This window comes from Silurus aristotelis (assembly GCF_946808225.1).
Source record: "Silurus aristotelis genome assembly, chromosome: 16".
Taxonomy (NCBI): domain Eukaryota; kingdom Metazoa; phylum Chordata; class Actinopteri; order Siluriformes; family Siluridae; genus Silurus; species Silurus aristotelis.
Window position 1 is genome coordinate 15,196,030 of NC_139589.1, and position 13,100 is coordinate 15,209,129.

The 13,100-nt window shown below is 36.7% G+C and overlaps 1 protein-coding gene and 1 long non-coding RNA gene across 2 annotated transcripts in view; one reads left to right on the top strand and one right to left on the bottom strand.

Moving 5' to 3' along the window:
- Positions 1-3,445, top strand: part of LOC310739380 (uncharacterized protein) — an 80,694-nt gene extending 77,249 nt beyond the window's left edge. The window contains exon 5 of the mRNA XM_083565312.1: positions 3,336-3,445. Coding sequence (XP_083421438.1) covers positions 3,336-3,355 — 20 coding nt within the window. The 3' untranslated portion in view covers positions 3,356-3,445. The remainder of the gene's footprint in view (positions 1-3,335) is intronic.
- Positions 1-4,740, bottom strand: part of LOC310739391 — a 60,315-nt gene extending 55,575 nt beyond the window's left edge. The window contains exons 1-2 of the long non-coding RNA XR_014537370.1: positions 4,712-4,740; positions 4,079-4,521 (exon numbers count right to left, since the gene is read on the bottom strand). This is a non-coding gene — a long non-coding RNA (uncharacterized lncRNA). The remainder of the gene's footprint in view (positions 1-4,078; positions 4,522-4,711) is intronic.
- Positions 4,741-13,100: the final 8,360 nt, after the last annotated feature.

Sequence of the window (13,100 nt, forward strand, 5' to 3'; positions counted from 1 at the left end):
CCTCATAATTACATAAAAAATTATTTTAACTTTATAATTACATATGATAAATGATAGCTATTATGAATATAAATGTTTTTATAATAATTCGCTAAATTTAATGAATAACTGTTAAAAGGTAGTGAACAAAAACTAAAACATGACAAATCATGTTTTGAGAAAATATGTTTTTCATGAAAGAAATTTTAGTTATTATGAAATTATGAATTTTCAAATTATTTTATATTGGCAAATATATGACTTTTGTTATAAAAATTTAATAGTTGCGATGAGAATATTAATGTTCATATTCATAATCATACATTACAGAGAAAAATTTTAAAATGTGTAAAAAGTCGATAAAACATGACATGACAAAGTTATTGTGAAATTATGAATTTTTTACTCATAAGCATTATTTCATAAAAATATGAGTCTTTCATAAAAACGTTACGAATATATGAATTTTCATTTCATAAGCAATCTGTCTTATCTTCAATCTTCAATCTTCAATCTGTTAAAAAGTGAAATAAGGGGAATAAAACAAATAAATGACAAATCAAGTTTTATCGAAAATATGATTTTTTTTATAATCATAATTTCATTAAAATCTGTTAAAAAGTGGAATAAGAAGAATAACACAAATCAATGTTTTATCGAAAATATGATTTGTATTCTCAACAAAAATGATATTTTGAAAATAATTTCCATATTCATCTTCATAATTTCATAAAAATAATTTTCACTTTATAATTACATGTGATAAATGATAGCTATTATGAATATATTAATGTTTATATTAATTCGCACAAGTTAATGAATAACTGTTAAATGGTAGTAAACAAAAACTAAAAGGTGACATGACAAATCATGTTTTGACCAAATATGATGTTTTTATGACAGAAATTCTGGTTATTATGAAATTATGAATTTTCATATTAATTTATATTTGCAAATATATTACTTTTGTTATAAAAATGTAATAGTTGTGATGAAAATATTTGGTCATATTTATTATCATAATTTGATGAACAACCATTTAAAAATGGCAATAAGTGAACAAAAATAAAAAAAAAAGGGACACTACAAAACATGTTTTTAAAAAGATGATTTTTCATATTCATAAGCACAATTGTATTACAAACCGTTATAACGTGGAATAAAAGAACAAAAAAAGTTATATGACAGATCAAGTTTTGGCAAAAATATGGCTTTTCATTAAAAAATATGATAGTGTTAGGAAAATATAAATTTTTATGTTTATTAGCATAGTTTCATGAATAACGGCTTAAAAGTGCACTAAGTGAATGACAAATAAAATCGTTACATGACAAGTCATGTTTTGTCAAAATAGTTTTTTTATGAATAACCGTTTTTTATATAGTTATTGGGAAAATATAATTTTTTATACTCATAAGCAAAATCTTATTAAAAACGGTAACAAAGGCGAAAACAAATTTTAGGTTTAATGAGAATTTCACTTTTTTCATACTAATAATATATACATAATAGATATTATGAATATTTAAACATAATTTCATAAAAACAGTAAAAAGGGCAAAAAGTAAACAATGATGGTGATGACAAATTTGTTTTAAAAAAAAATTTTTGTTTTCATAAAATGTATGATAGTTATATTGAAAATGAGTTTTCATATTCAGAATCATAATTTCAGAAAAAAAAAATGTAAAAGGGTGCAGCAAGTGAACAAAAATACTGACATAAAATATCACATTTTGATAAAAAATAACTTTTCATAAAAATCTTGTATAAAAAAAAAATTTTTAAACAAAAATGGTCATCAATTGTCATAATTTCAAGACAATTGGAATACTCAAATTATTTTTAATAAAAAAAAAATAATAATAATTTTAATTCCTGGAAAACTTCCTGTGGGCTCACCACCTGCAGGAGGGACCGTAAGGGACGGTGCTGTGAGGATTGGGCAGCAGTCGAAGGCGGGGTATGCCTGCTTAGACTGCTGCCCCCGCGACCCGAATTACGGATAAGCGGGAGAAAATGAATGAATGAATGAATGAATTCCTGGAAATTAAGTGTATTTTCATTACTAAATAAAAGTTTGATCTACCTAAAACACATTTTTAAAAAAAAATATCTTTAAATTAGGAATTTTATTAAAAAGATACAACATCATTCCTCTTTATTGCCGGATCGGCGACCAAGATGGCGCCACGTGCACAACGCGAGGCCCAGCGTCTCTCCAGATTTTGCGATTTAGTAGCAATTTCTCCATCAACAGCAAGTTTATTCACTCAGAACAGGCTTGCTCACATCTCATACAGCTGACAAGCATTATTAGACATCGGCCACAACTACAGATATGGGCAATCAACAAACTTTGAACTCCCTCGGGAAATCGCCCGAACACCGCGGACCGCTGATCCGGCGAGACCGTAAACAAAGGAGGAGGATGCAAGGCGGCATCAGGGCTAGGCTAAGGCTAAACCCACATCAACCATCGATTTCAAGCATCTTCCTTGCCAATGTACGGTCTTTCGCAAACAAAATGGATGCTGCTCCGGATAAAATCACACAAGCGGATTAAGAAATGTAATGTCATGATTTTACTGAAACATGGCTCAACGACAAAATTCTTCTCAGCGCCACTGGGCTCGGGGGTCGCAGTGTTTTTCGGGCGGACAGGACGGCAGAGGACTCTGGTAAACGTAGAGGTGGCGGTCTGTGCATTTATGTTAACAAGTCATGGTGCACGGACTCTACTGTTACTGAAAGTCATTGCTCTGTTCATTTAGAGTATTTGATGATTAAGTGCAGACCCTTTTATTTACTGAGAGAATTCTCAGCCATTGTTGTGACTGCGGTGTGAATTCCGCCGGATGCTAATGCTAAACTAGCTATGGAGGAACTGCATGCAGCTATCAGCAAACAGCAGTCTATCGTTGTTGCTGGAGATTTCAACCACTCCAACCTGAGTTGAGATCTTACGGATCTTCCGGATAATCGGGAGAAGATGAATGAATGAATGAATGAACCTGAGATCTGTTTATCCAAAATTTTACTGGACCAGGTGTACACAAACATACTTGGGGCATACATGGCCATTCCCATCCCCCACTTGGGTCAGTTTGAGCACCTCTCTTTGTTCATGCTACCTAAATACACACCACTGATCAAACGGGTGAAACCAGCTATGAGGACAGTAAAAGTATGCCCAGGGGGGGCCATTTCTTCTCTACAGCAACAGTTTCAGGATACTGACTGGAACATGTTTGCCTCACAGGTCACACTGGATTCTCACACGAACATAGACATTTACACTTCATCTCTTTTGGACCATATCAACACGTGCATTGACAATATCACTACCTAATCAGAAGCCGTGGATGAACTCTGAAGTCCGTCTCCTGTTGAAAGCAAGAGATGCTGCCTTCAAATCTGCCAACGTAGAGAACTACAATAGAGCCAGGGCCAACCTGAAAAGAGGGAGAGCAAAACTCATAATCAAACTACAAATAGAAGAGCACTTCCACAAATCTGACCCCAGACGCATGTGGAAACGCATCCAGACCATCACAGACTACAAACGTACAGTTCAACCAACCAGCAGTGGCTTCCACCCGGACGAACTCAATCGCTTTTTTTCTTGTTTCGATCAACGCACAGGACATTTCAGCTCAACCACTGACTCTTCTACAGCTTACACTTTCACTCTTAACAACGGGCATCTATTCGGCATTTAGCAGAGTGGATGCCAGTTTGTCTATCGCCCGAACAGGTCAACAGAGGACGCAGTTTCCACAGCCCTTAAGTCAGCCCTCACCCACCTAGATAAAAGCAACACCTGCATCAGAATGTTGTTTATTGACTTTAGCTCTGCGTTCAATACAGTCCTCTCCACTGTACTGATCACTAAGCTTATTGACCTGGGTATCTGCACCTCCACTTGCCGATGGATTCTGGACTAACCCTCATTCTGAACACTGGCTAAAACTAAAGAGATGTTTGTTGTCTTCAGGAGAACACAGAGTGACTATCCTCCACTGATCATCGATGGATCCTCAGTGGAGATCATCAAGAGTACCAAATTCCTTAGTGTTCATCTGGCGGATAATCTCACCTGGTCACTCAACACCAGCTCCATCACCAAAAAAGCCCAGCAGCGTCTCTACTTCCTGAGAAGGCTGAGGAAAACTCATCTCCCTCCCCCCATCCTGACCATGTTCTACAGAGGGACCATTGAGAGCATCATGAGCAGCTGCATCACTGCTTGGTTTGGGAACTGCACAGTCTCAGATCGCAAGACCCTACAGAGGATAGTGAGGACGGCTAAACAGATCATCGGAGTCTCTCTCCCCTCTATCATGGACATTTACACCACAAGCTGCATCCACAAAGCAAACAGCATTGTGGACGACCCCACACACCCGTCACACACACTTTTCACTCTCCTGCCATCAGGGAAGCGGTTCCAAAGCATTCGGGCTGCCACATCCAGACTGTGTAACAGTTTCTTTCCTCAAGCCATCAGGCTTCTCAACAAACATCTGAACTGAACTCCCTCTCACACACACACCTACACACACACACACACACACACACACACACACACCTACACACACACACACACACACACACACACACACACACACACACACACACACACACACACACACACACACACATGCATACAACTGTGTGACTGATCTGCACAAACCAGACTCAACACACACTCATACTCACTTTGTGTGACTGATCTGTACAAACCGGACTCAACACACATCATACACTTTGCATACCCATCATTCAGTACCACTTACACTAATCATTACCACAAAATGTTTACATGCTGTTTTTGCACGGGATTTGTTCTTTTGCACAATATTCTGTCCACATCTTTCTGCCACTGTTCACTTTATTTTGATTGCTGCTATTGTTAAATTGCACAATTCTGTGTTGTCTTTTGCACTGTTTGCACCAGTTGCAAACATGCACTTTATGTGGCAAGGATCTTTTCACTTGTTCTTGGCCCTGTGTTTTTCTGTTTCTGTGATTGTTGTTTTATGTTGTTTTATGTAGCACCTGGGTTTTGGAGGAACGTTGTTTGATTTCACTGTGTACTGCATCAGCTATATATGGTTGAAATGACAATAAAAGCTTCTTGACTTGGCATCCCGCAGGGCTGTGTTCTGAGCCCACTACTCTACTCCCTGTTCACCCACGATTGTGCTCCTCTGTATAACTCCAACATCTTCATCAAGTATGCAGATGACACTACCGGTCAGATCGGCAACAACGCCGAATCGGCCTACAGGGAAGAGATCCAAAATCTGACAGCATGGGGTGCCAACAACAACCTGACCCTCAATACCACAAAGACTAAAGAGCTCATTGTGGACTTTCGGAAATCCAACAGCAGGAGACAGTCAACATCAAGGGAACTGAGGTAGAGCGAGTCTCCAGCTTCAAGTTCCTGGGAGTTCACATCTCTGAGGATCTGTCATGGCAGCAGAACACTTCAGCCCTGGTTAAAAAAACACAACAATGCCTGTACTTCTTGAGAAGTCTCAAGAATGCTCATCTGTCCCCAGGGATTTCAAAGAGTTTTTACCGCTGCATCATTGAGAGCATCCAGACCAACTCCATCACTGTATGGTACGTAGGCTCCACTGTGTGTAAACGTAAAGCCCTGCAAAGGGTGGTCAAAACCGCCCAATGCATCACTGGCACCCAAATATCTGCCATTGAACGCCTTCATCAGAGCAGATGTCTGCGCAGAGCTCACAACATTATCAAGGACTCTTTTCATCCCAGTCTCAAACTGTTTAACCTCCTTCCATCAAGAAGTAGATAACTTACGCACCAGAAACAGCAGGTTCAGGAAAAGATCTTTTCCATCCACCATCACACTACTGAACGCTACACTACACCGCTAGATCACTACAAAACAAACACAAAACAAAACACTGCATATAACCTCTGTACTATACATGTACATATTACATAGTATATATTTTCTACTCCTCATTACATCTGCACTATATTTTATCGCTACGTATTTTTATATCCCTACTGTACATTCTGCCCACTATTTCACAATCATGTATGTGTATATAACGTGTGTGTGTGTGTGTATGTGTGTGTATATATATATATATATATATATATATATATATATATATATATATATATATATATATATATATATATATATATATATATATATATATAGTAGACTGTTTATTCAGCTTGCACATTTCTTAAAAGCCATAATCTTGTAACCTTTCACTTCTGAAATTCTGCACTTTACCATTTCTGTACTTTTAATGATGTCCACACATCTCTGCACTGTTATAGCCTTTATATTTATTCACTGTACATATGCTTACATATATAATCACTTGCTGTAAATATGCAACATATATATCTGCACTTTTGCACAATTGCTACATTTTGCACTCCTGGTCCTGGCCAAACTGCATTTCGTTGCTGTGTACCTGTACAATGCAATGACAATAAAGTTCTATCTATCTATCTATCTATCTATCTATCTGTCTGTCTGTCTGTCTGTCTGTCTGTCTGTCTGTCTGTCTGTCTGTCTGTCTGTCTGTCTGTCTGTCTATCTATCTATCTATCTATCTATCTATCTATCTATCTATCTATCTATCTATCTATCTATCTATCTATCTATCTATCTATCTATCTATCTATCTATCTATCTATCTATCCCCTTTAGAAAAAGTTACTTTAGACAACTTTAATAGGGGTAGGCAAATTTCTATGCTTTATAGACTAATCTCCACTAAGTGCAATGAGAGGCCTATCTGTCTAAAGGCCCAAACAGACAATTAATACGAGATTCAAGCTTCTGCAATATAAATGGATTATGAGAGTTTTTCATCACTCCTAAATTGCTACACAAATTAAATCCCAACATTCCCAGTTAATGTATAAAATGTTATTTAGAGAATGCAACTTTATATCACTGTTTATGGAAATGCCTCCAAGTTAAATGTTTTTGGAAAAAAGTTTTAGATATTTTATCCCTGGTGTTGAAACAAAATGTTTCCAATTGTCCTAAACTCTGTATACGAAATATTTTCCCTGCAACGTGCACCTTTACTAGCTCTAATAAGAAGATTTTGATATTCTGTTTAGTACAAGCAAAACTTGTATTAGGTCGTCATTTGAAAAATACAGAAGGCCCTCATTTTAAACAATGGTTACAAGACCTGTCTCATTGTTTGGCTTTAGAAAAACTAACATATATTGTTAATAGAAATATATAAAAAATATATCAATTTTTTAAATTAATTTTATAAATTATTTTAATATATATATTTTTTTATTTTTATATTAATAATATCCATTACATAGTACAATATGTACTCAAAAAAACTAAAATATGTCACATGCCAAATCGTGTTTTGACAGAAATATGACATTTCATACTTTTAACATATTTATTTCTTGGGAAAAAATGTATTCTCATATTCATAAGCATAATTTAATTAAAAACGGGTAAAAAGCGGAATAAGGAGAAAAAACATTACAGTGAAAATCAAGTTTTGTCAAAAGCATGGATTTTTTTCCCCATGCAAAATCCAAGTAATTATGAAAATATGAATTTTTATATTAATTTGCATAATTTAATAAATAACTGTTACAAAAGGCAACAAAAAAAATACAATAAATTACATGAGAAATCATGTTTTGTAAAATTGATGGCTTTCTTCTTATAAAAAGTAGAATAGTTATTATGAAAATATCTTCTTCTTCTTCTTTCGGCTGCTCCCATTAGGGGTCGCCACAGCGGATCATCCGTCTCCATACCACCCTGTCCTCTACATCTGCCTCTTTCACACCATCTACCTGCATGTCTTCCCTCTCCACATCCATGAACCTCCTCCTTGGCCTTCCTCTTTTCCTCCTACCTGGTGGCTCCATCTTCAGCATTTTTCTACCAATATAATTCATGTCCCTTCTCTGCACATGTCCAAACCATCTCAATCTCGCCTCCCTCACCTTGTCACCAAAACATCCCACATGTGCTGTCCCTCTAATAAACTCATTTCTAATCTTGTCCATCCTCGTCACTCCCAACGAAAACCTTAACATCTTCAGCTCTGCTACCTCCAGCTCCACTTCCTGTCTTTTACTCAATGCCACTGTCTCTAATCCATACAACATCGCAGGTCTCACCACAGTCCTATAAACTTTCCCTTTTATTCTTGCAGATACCCTACTATCACAAATCACTCCTGTCACTCTTCTCCACCCACTCCACCCTGCCTGCACTCTTTTCTTTACTTCTCTAACACACTCTCCATTACTTTGCACTGTTGACCCCAGGTACCTGAACTCCTCCACCTTCTCCACCTCTTCTCCCTGCAACTGCATCACTCCACTGCCCTCCCTCTCATTTACACACATGTACTCTGTCTTACTCCTACTGACTTTCATTCCCCTTCTCTCAAGCGCATATCTCCACCTCTCCAGGCTCTTCTCAACCTGTTCTCTACTCTCACCACAAATCACAATATCATCTGCAAACATCATAGTCCAGGGAGACTCCTGTCTGACCTCGTCCGTCAACCTGTCCATCACCACTGCAAACAGGAAAGGGCTCAGGGCCGATCCTTGATGCAGTCCAACCTTCACCCTGAACCAGTCTGTCGTACCTACTGCACACTTTACTGCCGTCACACTGTCCTCATACATGTCCTGCACCACCCTCACATACTTCTCTGACACACCTGACTTCCTCATACAATACCACAACTCCTCTCTCGGCACCCTGTCGTACGCTTTCTCTAAATCTACAAATACACAATGCAGCTCCTTCTGTCCTTCTCTATACTTCTCCATCAACATCCTCAAAGCAAATAAGGCATCTGTTGTGCTCTTCCTCGGCATGAAACCATACTGTTGCTCACAGATGGTCACCTCTTCTCTCAGCCTGGCTTCCACTACTCTTTCCATAACTTTATGGTGTGACTGATCAACTTAATTCCCCTGTAGTTACTGCAGGTCTGCACATCTCCCTTATGCTTAAAGACACACTCCTTCTCCATTCCTCAGGCATCCTCTCCCCTTCCAGAATCCTGTTAAACAATCTGGTTAAAAACTCCACTGCCATCTCTCCTAAACATCTCCACGCTTCTACCGGTATGTCATCTGGTCCAACCGACTTTCCATTCTTCATCCTCTTAATCGCTGCTCTCACTTCCACCTTACTAATCCTATCTACATCCTGCTTCACCAACTCCACATCCTCCAACCTTCTCTCTCTCTGATTTTCCTCATTCATCAGCTGCTCAAAATACTCCCTCCATCTTCTCAACACACTCTCCTCATTAGTCAACACATTTCCCTCTCCATCCTTTATTGCTCTAACTTGCAGTACATCCTTCCCAGCTCGGTCCCTCTGCCTGGCCAATCGGTATAAATCCTTTTCTCCTTCCTTAGTGTCCAACCTCTTATACAGCTCCTCATGTGCCTTTTCCTTGGCTTTCGCCACATCCCTTTTTACCCGCTGCCGCATCTCCTTGTACTCCTGCCTACTTTTCTCATCACTCTGTCGATCCCACTTCTGTTTTGCCAACCTCTTTCCCCTAATGCTCTCCTGCACTTCCTCATTCCACCACCACGTCTCCTTGTCTTGCTTTCTATTTCCAGATGTCACACCAAGTACTTTTCTAGCTGCCTCCCTCATCACTCCTGCAGTAGTTGCCCAATCATCCGGCACCTCTTCACCACCACCAAGCCCCTGTCTGACCTCTTCCCTGAACCTCACACTACACTCTTCCTCCTTCAGTTTCCACCATCTTATTCTTCTTTCAATCCTTACTTTCCTCCTCTTCTTCTTCGCCTCCAAAACCATCCTACAGACCACCATCCGATGCTGTCTAGCTACACTGTCCCCCGCCAACACCTACAGTCTCCAATCTCCTTCAGGTTGCATCTCCTACACAGAACATAATCCACCTGTGTGCACCTTCCTCCACTCTTATACGTCACCCTATGATCCTCCTTCTTCTTAAAATACGTGTTCACCACTGCCATTTCCATCCTTTTAGCAAAATCTACCACCATCTGCCCTTCCACATTCCTCTCCTTAAAACCATACCTACCCATCACCTCCTCATCACCTCTGTTCCCTTCACCTACATGCCCATTAAAGTCTGCCCCAATCACCAATCGTTCTTTCCTAGGTACACCATCTACCACTTCATCTAATTCACTCCAGAATCTTTCCTTCTCCTCCATCTCACAGCCAACTTGTGGAGCATAGGCACTGATGACATTTATCATCATCCCTTCAACCTCCACCTTCACGATCATCACCCTATCAGAAACTCTCTTCACCTCCACTACACTCTTACTGTACTCTTCCTTCAGAATCACCCCTACACCATTTCTCTTACCATCCACACCATGATAAAACAGTTTAAACCCACCTCCAATGTTCCTGGCCTTACTCCCTTTCCACTTGGTCTCCTGAACACACAACATATCTACCTTTCTCCTCTCCATCATATCAGCTACCTCTCTCCCTTTACCAGTCATAGTACCAACATTTAAAGTACCAACCCGAACCTCTACTCTCCTACACTGCTCCTTTTCCTGCCGTCTCTGTAGACGTCTTCCTCCTCTCCTTCTCCTCCTTCGGCCAACAGTAGCCCAATTTCCACCGGTACCCTGTCGGCTAACGATACCTGTGGCGGTCGTTGTTAACCCGGGCCTCGACCGATCCGGTATGAAATTCTCATTTGTGATCCGCATATTTGATTTGGCACATGTTTTACGCTGGATGCCCTTCCTAACGCAACCCTCCCCATTTACCCGGGCTTGGGACCGGCACTAAGAGTGCACTGGCTTGTGCCCCCCTAATGGCTGGGTTAGTTATTATGAAAATATACATTTTCAAAATGTTAATAATTTTTTTTTTTAAAAGGAATACAGGAACAAAAAAGGTGCAGACAAATTAAGATTTGACAAGAATTGTACTATTTTTTAAAAAATAAATTTTTTTCAGCATAATTTAATAAAAAAGAGTTAACAATGGCAGAACGTGTATGATGATGGTAACATGACAAATTTGTTTTGAAAAAAATTACGTTTTTCAGAAAAAGTATGATAGTTATGGTGAACATATAAGTTTTCATATTCAGAATCATAATGTCATGAAAAAAAACGTAAATGAGTGCAGTAAGTGAAAGAAAATACTGAAAAAAATGGTTATTGTTATGAAAATAGAAATTTTCGTATTCCGACAGTACATTTCAGAAAAAAAAAAGTGCTAGAGGTCAGTGAAACATATGACATGACAAAGTTTTGAAACAATATGAGTTTTGACATTTTTTTTATTAATGACAAAAAAAAATAATCAAGTTTTGTCAAAAACCTGCCTTTTCAAAAATAATGTTCTGAATGAAAATGTAAATGTATATATCAATTTGCATATTTTAATGAATAACCATAAAAAGGGCATTAGGAACACAAATAAATTTACAAATTGATATGAGATTATGTTTTGACAAAACGTTGACATTCTCCAGAAAAAGTATGATAGCACCGGTTTTAATGCTCATAAGTAAAAATTTATTAAAAACCATTAAATGTGGAATAAGCAAACAAAAAAATTGACATGCCAAAAGTAAAAAAAAAAAAAAAAATTTCATAAAAATATAAATATGAAAATATGAATTTTTAAGCTTAATTTCATTAAAGAACTGTTAAAATCGCAAAAAGTTAATGAAGATGGTGACAGATTTGTTGTGAGAATTTTTTTTTTTTTTAATATTAGAGTTACTGTGAAAATATGAATGTTTATATTCAGAGGTATAATTTCATGAAAAAATGTGAAATGGTACAATAAATGAACAAAAATACTGACACGAAATATCACATTTTGACCTAAATGTCTATTGTTATTAAAATATGATAGTTATTATAAAAATAGAAATTTTCATATTCAGAAGCAACATTATAGATTTTTTTTTTAAGTGCAAAAAGTCAACATGACATGACAAATAACGTTTTGAAAAAAATGTTTTCTACATAAAAACATTCTAAATATAATCATGAATAAACGTTACATAGTACAATAATTACACACAAAAAAAACCCCAAAATCTATTACATGCCAAATCGTGTTTTAAAACAAGACTTTTTCCATCTTTTTTCATCCATTGGGAAAATATGATTTCTCATATTCATAGCATAATTTCATTAAAACCCATTAAAATGTGGAATAAGAAAAAAAACGACAGTAAAAATCAGGTTGATTGATGAACAAGAAAAAAAGAAAAATTGAAATCATGTTTTGACAAATAGATGGCTTTATTCTCATAAAACGTAGGATAGTTATTATGAAAATATAAATTCATACTCATAAGCATGATATATCACGTTTTAAAAAAAATTATTATTGTTATGAAAATATGAATTTTTGTATTTCAAAGGTACATTTCAGGAAAAAAAATTAAAAAGTGCAAAACTTCAGGTGACATGGCAAATAAACAAGTGACATGGCAAATAAAATGTTGACAACAATGAGTTTGTTCATAAACATATAAATATTTGGATTTTTATTTTCATAAGCAAAGTTTCATGTAGAAAAATACAAAGTACAATGCTTAAACGAAAAACTAAAAATGGTATATGCCAAATCATGTTTTGATAGAAATATGACTTTTTTTTTCATAATTTTATCATCTTTTTTCATCTATTGGGAAAATAAAATTTTTTATATTTATAAAAACTGGTACCAAGTGAATAAAAAAAAAAACTAAAAAGTGACATGAGAAATCATGTTTTAAGAAATAGATGTATTTTTTTTCCAGAAAAAGTAGGACAGATATTATGAAAATATAAATGTTCATACTCCTAAGCAAAACGTTATTAAAAATCAATAAAAAAAAGAAAAAGGGATCGATAAATTTGACGACAAATCAAGTTTTGACAAGAAAGGTACTCTTTTCATAAAAATATAATAGTTAAAATAAATTATTAAGCATAATTTCATTCATTCATTCATTCATTCATTCATTCATTCATTCATTTTCTCCCGCTTATCCGTAATTCGGGTCGCGGGGGCAGCAGTCTAAGCAGACCCCCGCCTTCGACTGCTGCCCAAT